The 14,344-nt window shown below is 39.9% G+C and overlaps 1 protein-coding gene across 1 annotated transcript in view; it reads left to right on the forward strand.

The window, feature by feature from the left end:
• The window catches only part of LOC100770890 (protein C9orf135 homolog), a 103,814-nt gene that overhangs the window by 60,701 nt on the left and 28,769 nt on the right, over nt 1–14,344 (forward strand). Inside the window, exons 3-4 of the mRNA XM_027406512.2 lie at nt 2,927–3,045; nt 4,386–4,454. Of these exons, the coding sequence (XP_027262313.1) occupies nt 2,927–3,045; nt 4,386–4,454 (188 nt within the window). The remainder of the gene's footprint in view (nt 1–2,926; nt 3,046–4,385; nt 4,455–14,344) is intronic.

Here is a 14,344-nt window from a genome sequence, read left to right on the forward strand (position 1 = left end):
CTCTTATTCACCCAGAGGATTTGAAAATAAACAAAAAGTAATTGAAAAGAACTGGCCACAAGTTTGAGGGTGGAGAAACTGTCTGGAAAGAGGGTGAAGGTAGTGAGCACATCTGAAAGAGTGGATTTTCAGTTAGGGCCTTAAGGGTATAACTTAGGGAATGTGAGTGTTCCTTGCAGGTTGGGTTTTCACACATACTTGCCAAAAGAGTACAGGCTAGAAACTTCTGGAAGCAGCTTGTGTCATCAGAGGGAAAAACTTGACTTGGGAATTATTTGTACTTCCTTCAGAGGAGTCAGTTTTTCCAGGCCCTATAGGAACCAAGAAGAACAACCAGTGGAGGAGTTTCTGCACACTGAGCAGGATGCTGGCTCCCCTTAAGTGTGTAATGTATGGGGATGTCATACGTAGACCTCCCCAATCCCTCTAACCTGTTACACAGACTTTGTGTCTAATGAGTTTTCTTAAATGCAGCATACATGGGTGAGTTTATTCTGGAAATTTAGAAATGGGGGATCTTTAAAAAAATTGACTCTAAAGAAAACAGGAAATATTTATGATATTTTGAAATGAGCTTCTTGTAAACATTTGATTTTGAAAAAATAATATCACTTGACTCAAGCTATACTTTATTATGCAAATCAAATGGAAATTGTAGTGATTATCCTGTGAGTTTGTGCTGTGTTAATTTAGCTATCTCATGCATCAAATTGCCAATCTCCAGTTTGATATATATATATATATATATATATATATATATATATATATACTTTTGAACATATGGAAGTGCTTTTATGAATTGTGCTTATATCAGGTTATAATGTGATTCTTCACATTAAGATGGTTTAGGATTACATTTGGCTATGAGCATCCACCCAGAAATCAACAAAGACTGTTCATATAAGATTTTATTTTCTCACGTAAAAAGTCTGGGGATAGCAGACAAGAACTAGTATGGAAGTGTCACAGATGGTCCCAAGAGATCTTTCCTCATAGCTTTCTTCTCTGTTCTCTGCGATTACTTGGTTAAGATCCAGAATGGCTGCTGGATACCAATTACAACACTTACCTTCTGTGTAGTGGGAACAGGAATATAAAAGGTTTTCCCAGGAAGCTGTGTAAATGACTTCCACTAATGCAGTGTATAAACTGTATAAATGTGAAGGGAGGCTAGAAAATGTAGTCCATAGCACCATGAGTCCAGCAGAAATGGAGATTCTACTATTCAAGAGGAAGAAGCAAGACCTAATGTCAGTAGGTAACATTTGCCTCACTTACACAGGAGCTTTGAGTAGGCTCTGTGTCCAGATAGCTTCTTTACCTCTTTGTCCACCACTTGCCATATTCTAACTCTGGTGTGCAGTCTTGGTGAAACTTCCCATGCCAAGAAACACCTTTGCTTCATATAGCCCTCAGAGGACTGGAAAGTTAATTTTTAAAATCTTATACCATCAAACAAAATGATGACTTCTAACTCACCCACAAGAGACTTTTAAAGATTTCTTCTTTTGTTACAATATACAAGGCCTAAACTAGGTTTCCTTGTTCCTGACTTGTGAGCAGGAAAATCCAAGAACAAAAACCAAAAACCAAAAAACAAGATAATGGCATATGGATTAGAGAAGAGAAAGTAATGTTGGGGAGGTCATGTGATTCAGGAGGTTGTGGTTTTCTGAGATCAGTGGTCAGGGAAGCCAAGAACTTAGAGAGCCATGGCCTAGATCGGAGGACCAAAACCAGAGACACTGGTTAAAATTGCCTTGAGTAGCTACAGCAGAGCCCGTGATAACCAAAATTTACAGAAGCCTTTGGCTATAGCTATGATAATCTTGCAGTGAAAGATTAAGGTTTCCCAAGATTGGCTCCCCCGCCCCACTCTTTTTAAACAATGATTTTTATAAACAAGCTTGTATTATTTTGTTTATGATCTAACAAATAAAGCTTGCCTGAAGATCAGAGTGCAAAGCTAGCCACACTAGTCAATCTAGTTAGCAATAGAGGCCGTTCGGTGGTGGTGTACACCTTTAATACCAGCACTAGAGAGGAATATAAGATGGGAGGAGACAGGAGTCAGTCAGTCTGCAGTCATGTGGAGGACAGGATCACCCCAGCCTTGGTAGGGGTAAGAACTCTCTAATGGTTGGCTGCTTTGCTTTTCTGATCTTCAGCTTGAACCCCAATATCTGTCTCTGGGTTTTTATTATTTGTGCTACACAAATTCTTTGCGGTATAATGTATTCTGGAGTTTGACTGGTTGTCTTGGGAAATCTAGTCTTCTGGGTTAGGAAAATAAGGTAATAAATTCTTGGTGATAAATTCTGTTTCTCTGTTCAGGGCCTCCAGAGTCCTGATCATCTAAGTTTCTATGGTAACAATACTGAATCCTTAGCTCACCATAGTCTTCCAGATCTTAGGAACAAGAACTTCCATTTCTAAGGTCCTCTAGATGCTGCTCACCATGCTTCTGCACATGGTCTAACTATGTCTTATAATTTTCAGATGATCCCCCATAGTAATAATTGATTGATGAGCCATGAATTACTCTTTGGTAGAGAATGGACAACATGGAACATGATGATAATGATTTTTGAGACCTTGAAGACCTTTAGGGTTTCTTTAGGGAAGATAAAAAATATGCCAACCCTGAAAGTGTTAAAAAGTGGAGAACTTGGAAGAGTTAGTACCTAGTTGAATGAGCACTTCCAATTTTATGGGAGAAACAAATTTATTATTTGCCAACAACAAACAGGAATTGCTATTTTCGGATACTTATGATGGAATATTAGCTATGAGTTATTTTTTATGTTTGAAATGTCAACTGAGTCAGTAATTAAAATCAGAATATGCCTTAGTAGGGAAATATTTTAGTGCCTGACCTTGCTGGTGATTAATTAATTTTTCTTGCTTGTGGCTTCTATTTCTCCAGAGGTGCATGTCAGAAAGCCATGACCAGATGTCTCAGGCTTTGTTAAACAAAGACTTGGTGAAAAGTAAGAAAAAGGCCTTAATAAACAAGGAAACAATATGCCCTGGGATTTTGGAAAGGTATTCATTGTCTCTTCTTTTGCTTGTAGAACCTAAATTTCAGGAAGGGTTTTTTTTTTTTTTTTGCTATTATTTTTTTTATTTGAATTAGAAACAAGACTGTTTTACATGTCAATCCCAGTTCCCTCTCCCTCCCCTGCCACCCCCTCAACTAAAACCATACCTATCACATACACTTTCTGATCCCCAGGGAGGGTGAGGTCTTCCATAGGGTGTCATCAGAGTCTGTCATATCCTTTGAGATAGGGCCTAGGCCCTCCCCCATGTGTCTGTACTCAGGGAGTATCCCTCTAGGTGGATTGGGCTCCCAAAGTCTACACCTATGCTAGGGTTAAGTACTGAACTATTACAGGAGGTCCCGTAGATTTCTGAGGTCTCCTCACCGAAACCCACGTTCCTGGGGTCTGGATCAGTCCCATGCTGGTATCTCAGCTATCAGTCTGGCGACCAAGAGCTCCCCGTTGTTCATGTCAGCTGTTTCTGTGGGTTTCACCAGCCTGGTCTGGACCCCTTTGCTCATCACTCGTTCTTCTTAGGAAGGGTTTATATTCACTGGAAAGAGGCAAGTAGTCCCAGCCATGTGCCAAGAACTGGGTCACAAATGTTTTGCTTTCTGTTTATTCTCTACCTTGTTTGCAAAAGGATTTTTTCACCCACCATCATTTGCCAATGGAGGTTTTATTTATTCAAGGTTCAACTAAAACTCACATTTTGTTGATATAGTCTTCTGGCTCAGGGTGCCTATTGTTTGGGTTTGAGCCTCACTTGTAAAATTTACTTATAAAACTTATTTGGCATCTATGATCTTGTTTGTACCTGTATAAATGGGAATTATTTAAATGCTTACTTCAGAGGGCTGTTAAAAGTTTAGAAGAAAGTCTGAAACATGCCTAGAAGTATTGCTTGCCTGTCAGAATTAGGTAAGTTGTCATTGATCAAGATTAGTTGCTCTGCTGTTCTTGCAGTCTGCATATTTTTAAGTCTGATTCGTGGGGCATTGCAGGTATTTCTTTGTGTGTATTTCTCCATAAAGAGTCAGAGTCCTTGAGGGTAGCAGCTATGTATAGCCACACCTGCTGCCCTACACCAGCCAAAATGCCTCTCCAGAGAAGTACATAGAGTAATCTTTGTTTTATTCTGTAATTATTGGAAAGTTCATTTCAAAGTAATGACAAAATATTAAAATCTCTTGGCTTATTTTAGTTTTTAAAGTATATAAATACCACAAACTTTAAAAAATTTTTCTAGAAGCCATTGACGTCAAATTAGTTCTGAATAGCTTTGAAATGTCAAATGTGGAAGTCTGATGTATTTCTTAAAAGACACTGTCTTGCTTACAGGGATCCTCAGTTGCCTCCCATCGGCTTTCGGGATGCTTTTATGGGATCCCCACCAGATCAGAGAAAACCGTAAGTTGTCCCTAAACTGCTGCTGAATGTACAAAATGTTGATTCAACAGCTTTGTTTACTGAAGTCAGGAATGTCCCAAGGTCACCAAAATGTCCTTTACATGACGTTTTACTTTCCTTTAACAGAAGACTTTTGTACATAAAGAGGACATCAATTAGAAAGCATCAATTAACAATAATGACCACAACAAATAAAACAGCTTGGACTAGTGAATTCTTCTACTCTCTAACATTCACTTGCAATCTTTAAATGATGGCAGGATTGCACATGCTTGTTTTGCCAGCACTTGGGATTCTGCGGTGCATGTGTTATGAGTTCCAGGACAGTTTGGGTTACATAGTGAGACTTTTCTCAGAAACAGACAAACACTCACTGCAAAAACAAAACAAAACAAAAATGCAAAGCTGTTGTGGGAATTCTTTCAGCCAATAGTCTTTGAGGACTGGCCCCTTGGGGCAGTGCTCATGCATGGACTGGGAGCAGGTGCTTGCATGCTCTTGGGTAGTGATCAGAATTGGATGACAGCATCCAGTGGCTAAGGGCAGAAGACCTCAGTGGTTCTCCACTTTGCTTTGTCATTTGTGAGTGATTTCCCCAATAAATACCTAATTTCCTTTATCTGGGCTTTCATGAACTCTATTACAATTGTCAATTACATTTTGGTGCCCAATGTGGGACCTGAATCCATGACCTTGATATTAAGAGTCTAATGCTCTACTGACTGAGCTAGCCAGGCAAGGGACTCAGATTCTGAAATAATTCCTGCAACACAAAGCTGATGAAATCATCTTTGGCATGAGTGAGAATCAAGTCACCTTTGTACACCCTTCTAGCTGAGGTAATAAAGGATGATCTGTGTTGCTGTTAGAGCTTTTACACTATAAATGTGTGTCCTTTCCATAGATTGCTAAATGTTGTGCTTTGCTAACTTTTATGCAATCTGTCAGTCTCATTACAAATGCTTCCTAAATGTAAAGCCGGGGAGGTGTTTTCCTTTTAATTGCAAGAGAGCTGTGGTGTGCCTTTGGAGGGAAGGAAATCCAGGCATGAAGGAAACTTCATTCAGGCAAGAGTTACAGAGTAATTGGTGGTTAAATTCAAGGTACCTGAACCACATATATATTCTAAATAAGATTTCCTTAAACAGAGACACTCAAAATAAGGTTGTGTGTTGATCAGTTGGTCAAATATAACCAGAGGCTTATAGGGACTTCATTTACACCTGTAATCTTGGCAATTGTGAGACTGAGGCAAGAGGATTGCATGTTTCAGACCATCTGGACTACACAATAAGGCTCCTTCTCTAAGAAAACTGGATAAAACAAAACCAAAACACACCAGAGTACCGGAGGCTTGCAGGAACCTGGCCTCATGTCTCCTCTCATGATGGTTCAGTATTTTCTAATTCGGTGTTTGGGTGTTTGTGGCAGTGTCCTAGAGCATGACAGTGAACAGTGAGAATCCACTGTACAGCAAGCAAGACATGGATATTTTTATGGGTAAAGAAATGTTTTTATTTGAGGTTATTGAAAATTTTCTGCACCCCAATAAGCTTCTCTATTGACACAGCAATCTAAATCCGACCAAATCAAACTGAATTAGAAAAAAAGCCCACATTTAGTGGATACAATGTTCTCAGATGATTTTCCAGCCCCTCAGAGAGGAGATGGGAAAGAGAGACTGAAAAACTACTTTTTCTGGGGGACCCTGTGGGAGTGGTCTTGAGTATCTCTCGGGGAAGGGGATCATCATTAGGTGGGCTTTCTGAGATGAGGCAGGGATTGGAGAGAGATTGAGGAGGGGGCTGGGGTGAAACTTCTACCAGAACATTCCAGACTCTTTGGGTAGATGGATGCCAGGGGTGGGGTTGAAGCTTCTGCCAGAACAGCCATGATCATGATGAGATTCTAAGTGTCCAGTTATGTATTACAGGACTCACCATGGTAGCTGACGTGGGCCTCATGTCCACTCTGCTGGATGCTTTGCTCTATAAATTTTCTTGAAATCAGGAGCATTTTGGGATTTATCTCTCCCCTTCTGTGCTCTAGTCTGCAAAGCCATTATTTGGATGTGGAGTTGCTTGTCTGGGTTCTCTGATTTTCTTGGCCTTTTCTCTCTCTTACTTTTTCTTTTGTTTTGTAACACCTTCTGTCCTTTCTTTTGAATTCACCTTTTGTTTCCCAAGTTCATGCCCACAGGATTTTTTTTTCTGCATCTGGAATAACTATTTTTCTTGATTTTTCTTCCTCCTGCACAATGTTCTGTTTTCTCCGAGAGGATTTCCTTTTCTTTCCCCAGTTTTTCACTTGTGAGGTGTCTATCTATCCTGGAGGCATGTTTCTAGGCTGGTAATCAGTCTTTGGTCATTTATAGACATGATCAGTGGTGGGATGCAAAGCCGTGAGACTTTCTGGCATGGAGCTTCACAGGAAGGGACTATGCAGATCACTCTTTCAAATCAGTCAGATCTCTGGTGGAGGCTCCCAGTCTTGAGGCTCCCAGTCTTTCAGGTGATGAGTGAAAGGCCTTTGTCCTTGAAGCAAAGGTAATCATGCTGGGACATCATTACTAAGTCCACCCTTTAAAGTCATAGGATTATACTGTTGGTAAAAGACTTTCTCCTTTCTCCTTTCTAGTGAGTGGGTCTTCTGCTGAGGAGGGATGGGCCAGTTACCCTACAGTGACTTGGGAGGGAGGCAGGGATTAAATTTTACCACTGAACAAATATTTCCTCCCAACTCCTATTGCTGACTTCAGATTAACTTTTCCAAGCCAGGTCCCTCTTTTTTTGAGTGCTTAAAGGTTGTCTCTCCCGTTTCTTCTGCTTTCTGTGTTCTTGTGGGCTCTAATTTCTAAAATGTTCTAAAAATAAAAATTTTAAAGTATTTTTCATTTAAAGTGTTTTTCATTTGTTGTCAAGTGTTTTTCATTTGTCATTATAATAAAATTGCATCATCTCCCCTTCTCTTTCTCCCTCAGACCCTTCCATGTACCCCTCTTGCTCCTTTTCAAATTCATAACCTCTTTTTCATTAATTGCTATAACCTGTATACATATATGTATACATTTTTACACATGTGTATATATGTATGTATATATATATGCATTTGTGTATGCATATACACATATATTTATGTATTTAGGAATACATATTTAGGAGGTTTTAATGGAGTCTTTGAGGAAGGAGGATTGATGTGCATGTCCGATTCTTAAGTCATGCAATCTTTTCCTGAAAACCTTCTTACACTGTCCCCCTCATTCCCATGACCTGGTTCGGTCCCTCCTGTTGGATATCCATAGCACTGCAAACCTCTTCTGTCTAAGCATTATTCATCTTTGTGTGTAATGATTTGGAAATCCCATCTTTCTGAGTTCCATGCTCTGAAGAGCAAGGCTGCCACATCTCCATTCCCTTGGATTCTGCAATGTGGAGAGCCTGATATGCTGTAGCTGTAACACAGTTATATCTTCAGCAAATTGTTTATTTCTAATGTTCAACTGCAAAAAGGAATGCCAAATTCCTATTTTATTTGATTTAGGGATTCAAGGCCTGTGGATCCAAATGTTTTCAATTTTAGTAAGTGCTTTTGAAGACCAGTCTTTTAGAAATCAACACTTACTAGTTTGAATTGCAAGAATTACTTGTTTGTGTAATTTGGTTTGTGAGTATGAGCAAGGAAATAAACATATGTGCAGCTCCATCCCTCTTCAACTAATTCCATATGTAATTCTTCCTTTCACTGAACGTGTATTAATTACAGGATGCCACACAGTAGAATCGTGTGGTAGTTTGAAATCTTCTCTCTTGAATATTAAAATTTCTTTTGCTGTTTGCTAGCTGTACAGCTGTGGAAGTTAAATGTCAACTTTAAAAGGCAATGAATAAGAATGAGTTTGCTCAATGGACCAAAATAATGTGCCTCAGCTTATAAAAGTAAAGCTGTATTCATAATATAAATTTAAACTTCATGTTACCACTTCAGGGAAAAAAATAGAAAGTGGGATAGCCTTACTATTTGGGATCCATTGTTACTTTAATTTCTAGATAACATCATTTCTGTTGTAATGGTGTTGGACTGTCCACTTCATTTTCTCATAACTCAACCAGTGGCTACTATATCACTTTGCACCAATATGAAGGAAACACTATTTATTCATAAATTGGTAACGGATACCTTAGTGAAACACTTTGACACTACTGACTTTAACCAGGGAAATAGGCTCCATAATAATGTCTTCTTCACATGCCGTGGACTAAGGCAAAGGGGGGAAATTGTACTAGATAAATGTGGTGGCTAGTCTTGATTTCTCCATTTGATGGCATCTGGAATCAACTAAAACAAACTTCTGAGCACTTGTGTGAGAGATTTTCTTGATCAGATTATTTAAAGCAGGAAGACCCACGCTAAATTGTGAACAGCACCTGCCAGTGACTGCCCTTCATTGATGTGAGAACAGTATCTTTGGGGTTCCAATGTAGATCAAAACTGAGCATCTCTCTAGGAATGTTCCAGGCCTTGAGCTCCATATTGGGACCACTGGGACATCCAGCTTTATATATTGAGCAACTACCCAATTCTTGCCCTCTCCAGTGTGAGACAACCATTGCTGAACTACCCAGATCACATCCTGTAAAACAATCTAATAACTCCCCCTTTAACATATATATTTCTTCTGTCAGTTCTGCTCCCTTAGAGGACCCTGAGTACAAGAAAGCAGTTAGATAGAAATTAAAATTTATATCAAAGAGATAAACCCAAAAAGACATTTGTGGACTTGAAGGCTGAATTAGCTAGTGTTTCCCTTGAGATGCAGCTATATGTCTTCTTATCAGTGAGTTCCCCAAGCATTGGCCATGGTTGGTGATAGGAGTTTGGAAAACCAAGGATGCTCAAAACTCTGTTATAAACCAACAGCACTCTTTTGCTTTTGGTTGTTGAGATACATCTTGAATACATATTACTGTTACTCCTTGTATATAGACAGACAAGGTGAAGACAGTGGTGGGAGGCACAGTTCCTTAAGACACACACACAGGCAAGAGAATGGAGGCATGTGTCTACCATTCTAGTTTAAGTTTTTCTTTGCCTTTTCACCTTATTCTCAAGCCTCGAAAGTAAGTTGAACTTAATTGAGAAGTGCTATTTATGGGAAATTAATGTACCTGTAAGTGGGTCCTTGACTATCTGATTATCTAATACAAACTCATTTTATGTGAAGGTCTTAGTTATCAGAAGCAGTGTGTGTGTGTGTGTGTGTGTGTGTGTGTGTGTGTGTGTGTGTGTGTGTGTGTTTACATACACATACATATCTACATACACACAACTATGTATGGTCTTGTGATGAGAGGCCATAAGAGAAATCAGGGCTGCCTGCCTATTTCCTTCCTTCCTTCCTTCCTCCCTTCCTTCCTTCCTTCTTTTTTGAGTTGGGAAATTATGTTCTGACACAGGCTATTTGTAGAATGAAAAGCATGTCCACAGGAGCTGGTGTTAGCCTGAGAAAAACCCAGTACTCAGCACCCAAACCTGGGTGGAGAAATGCCCAAGGAAGACTTTGCATAAGGTCAGCTCTGAGTCCTACATCTTGTCATTGTTATCAAATTTCATTGCCTCCCATGGTAGTGATTGGGGCATATTTGTTGACATTTTATAACAAATAAGTTGTTTTCAGAATGCAGATGAAAAGTTAACAGTGTATTGGTCACTGGGTAGCTTTTGACACTAAATGAGAAAGAGCACAGTTTGGGAAAACAGGGAATCGGGACATCTGGGCCTGCACAGAACTGACTAGGTGACCTTGCTCTCAGCTAATAATCCTCCCTGGCTTCCATCTGGAACATGAGGGATTGAACCTAATGATCTGTAACATCCTTTTTCTGCACTAATTAATGGCTAGAAGGGGAAAGGTATCTAAATAGACAAATTAAATGAGACCAAAAGGTAGTTGAGGCAGTTAAGTGGCCATTGTTGGAAGAGAGCCCCTCTCTATGTGTGTGAAGTGGTCTCCTCACAGTAGCAGTAGTAAGCTTGGGCCATAGTTTAACTGCTTGAAATTCATTCCTCTCACGGGTCACCAGCATTTCTAAAACCTGCCACACACTGCAGAGGGAAAAGGGACTGCATATAAATCGCACGAGTGTTTTTGTTCTCTTCATCTTTTCCTTTCTGCAAGTATGAGGCAAGGCATTTATTTCTTCTCTACTTCTTGTGATGACTTGGCTCTTGGTGAAATACTATCTAGTTGCTGAACATATTTCAAGAAGGAAAACACTGTGAAAGCAACGTCCCTGTGAGGATGTGGAGTAAATAATAATAAACTGTGACAAGGAGAGTGGGGGTGGGGAAGAGAACACGGAATAGAAGGGAAATAGATCTGAACTCCATTCTTGATTCCATCTTTTGTAGGACTGTTGGCTTCTGCGGGTTTAGGATTGTTTTTTTTGGGGGGGGCACCATCCTTGCTTCATTGTAATTCAGGTAGGCCATGTGACAGCCAGGCTGATTCTGTCCATTCCACCCTCCCCACAAGCCCAGGTGTTGGTCACATGATCCAGACTTGGACCTTTGGAGAGCATGCTATGATAGTAAACAGACTTTGCGGGGGGGGGGGGGCAATGCCTGTTTCAGTTTCAAATCAGCCACTTTATTATCTCTGATCATTTGGTGGGGTGATTGGGCTCAGCTAGGGTTTCTGTTCCATGTGATAACAGAACCATTTTGCTATCCATGGTGGATCTCTTCCAGTCTTGGTATTCTTATCGTGTAAGAACTCAGCTGGAGATGTCAATACAGTGTGTTGTCACCTCTGTGCATCTTGAGTTTCACTGTGTATCAGCTGGAGTCCAAGAATCAGAATGCAGAAACTACCAGTTTTCTGAAGGTCTCCACTGGAAAGTTTGGAATCTCACTTCTGCAGTACTGTTTGTCACAACCATCACAAAGCCATCTCAGCAGTAGAAAAGAAGCACATGAAGAGAGAGACAGATTTACTGCAGCCAGGGCACAGGCTGGCAACCTCAGAGGTAATCAAGTGTTAGGAGCCAAAGATCTCAGGGCTTGGCATGAGATCGTAGACCATGCTTGGCTGGCCACATAGTTATATATTAACTTTTACATAGCAGCTCCTTAGAACCTCAGCTCAAGAAAAGAAACAACTTGACACAGTCCTCCACCCGCAGGCTCAGTCACCTAGGCAACCCTTCCTGGACCTCTTACTCATAAACTCTTTACCCTGCCAAACATCCTCTCTTCGTGGCTTCCTAATATCCTGCCTACACTAACACCTGGTGCACAAACAACCTATTCTACCTCTCCCCATATCCTGCTCTGCTGACTATATAAGCTAGCCTGAGAAAAATAAAGTTTGCCACTTGATCAGAATCTTGTCTTGTGGTTGCTCTTTCTGCATCTCTTGACCCCATTCCCTATCCCTGACTCTCTTGCCCCAGGTTGACACCCTATGGGTCGGGACAATCAAGGATGCCTAACTTTACCATACTTGATTGCCTCATTGAGCATATCTGGAAACCCAAGAAGCCCAACTTTGTTGATGCAACTTGAAAAGCTACTGTAATAGACTCAGGTGTAGACAATAAACAGAGAACAAAGGGCAGTGTGAATCAGCCATTGGTCAACTGTTACATCATACCTCAAGAGCCAAGCGACACTGTATCACATTTTTAAAATCAAATTATTTGAGTTACAATGCATTGATAGTAAATGGAACAAGATATTACTAGGTGCTAAAACTACTAGTCTTTGCCAGGGTACACAACCCAAATTCGAGGTCAAATCAGGACTTGTGCCACTACTCCAAGTACTTAGTTGACTCTGAAGTCATTTCATCAAATTCAGCCAACTAGAGAGGTACCGTCACTCAGTACTGCAAGCAACGCACTCCAGGTCCAGAAAGATGTTAACATGATCCTTGCCTCACAGGGGCACTATCAGGCTAGAGTCTATGCATGTCTGAATAGCCAGTATCCCCACTTGTTTAAAAATGAAAAGCTTTATTTGACATTTAGAAACTCGATACTCACAACATTTAATTTTATATGTTAATTTGACTGGGCAACTGGATACACAGAGAGTTAGTAAAACATTATTTCTGTGTATGTAGGTGGGGTGCCTATGAAAAAAATAGCATTTGAATTGGGTGAAGGATGCTCCCCATTCATATGAGCATGCATCCTCCAGTCCATGGACAGTCCCAACAGAAAAAAACCAGAAGGAACAGATCTGTTCTCCTTGTGCTAGGATGTCATAGTCTCCCATCCTTGGACACCAGAGCTCCTTGTTCTCAGGACTTTGGGTGCTGAACTTATATGCCATCCCTACACCAAGTTCACATGCCTGCTGATGCCTCTCTGTATGCAAATTGCACCAATAGCTTTTTGGGGTCTGTGGCTTGCAGAGAGCCTCCATGTCAGCCAATTCCTGAAATAAAATATCCTCATACACAAACAGTGCCCCTGGGCTCAGGGCCTGGACTTCACAAATGTAAGAATTATTATCTCCATGTTTACAAAAGAAAGTGATGCACAGAGAACTAAACTATATGTCAAAATTCTAGTTCTATCTTTCTTCTGAATAATAAAACATCTCAGACCCTAAGTTTTGGTGTTAATAAATTTTTATTATACCTGTTATTTTGTGTGTGTGGTGGGTGTGCTCACATGCCATGGCATGTTTGTGGACATCCAGGGACAACTTTTGGAATTCAGTTTTCTCTTTCCATTAAGTGTATTCTGGGGTTTGAACTGACTTGGTGGCAAGTGCCCTTATTTGCTGAGTCATCTCACCAACATCTAAACATCTTAGCTCAAATCCTTGCTTGTTATTAAGTACCATCATGAGAGTTTGGATGTATTACTTTAGTCTCTGTGCATATGTTTTACTCTATTCAGAATGTAAATGATGAAATTAATTTAAAGAGCTCTTAGGAGTAATGAATTAACATATACAAAACCACTGGAATAATTTCATGCATAACTAGCTATTTGGAAGCATTTGCTTTTATTAGCTTTACTCTCATATTTACAAGCTATTGGAGCCGAACTCAAGTTTGAATGATTAAGGGGAATACTAGCATATACAACAGGGTGTTTCTAGAACTCTTGTTTTGACATACAGATAGCTCTTCCTCTAAAACAGAATGTTGCAGAAGTGAGATTCCAAACTTTCCAGTGGAGACCTTCAAAAAACTGGCTGTTTCTGCTTTCTTATTCTTGGACTCCTGTTGATATACTGTGAAATTTAAGTTGCTGATACTGAGAAACTTAAGTTGCATGGGGCAGTCATACAGAGGTGACAACACACTGTATTAACATCTCCAGCTGAGTTCTTATATGATAAGAATAACTACCAAAAGTGGAAGTGAGCCTTCTTGGATAGCAGGAGTGGTTCTGTTATCACATGGAACAGAAACCCCAACTGAGCCCATTCACTCCACCGGATGATCAGAGATAATAAAAAGGGGCTAATTTGCACTACCACCTTTCAATCTATGGAAATAGACAATTGAGATACTCTTCACCTATCTAGGTACCATGTTTATGTGGTTATTTCTTCCAATATTCAACCTATAATTTTATAGTATAGTTTCATCATTGCTAAGTAGAGATGCAGTAGGTCAAATATTGGAGACTCATAATCTAGTTAAGTAGGTGAGAGAATCTGGAAACTCTGAAAATCCCCGAAGAAAGTATAGGAGAAAAACTCCTTGACTTCAGTCTTGACAATAACTTCAGGACATAAAGGCACAAGTACCAGAGGAAAAAATACATAAATGATTCTTCATCAAACTAAAAAGCTTATGCACAGCCAAATAAATAACTAGCAAGATGAAAAGCAACTTACATATCAGAAGAAAGTGTTTGTAAGTCATA

The sequence above is a fragment of the Cricetulus griseus genome, chromosome 3 (assembly GCF_003668045.3).
Source record: "Cricetulus griseus strain 17A/GY chromosome 3, alternate assembly CriGri-PICRH-1.0, whole genome shotgun sequence".
NCBI classification, from domain to species: Eukaryota; Metazoa; Chordata; class Mammalia; order Rodentia; family Cricetidae; genus Cricetulus; species Cricetulus griseus.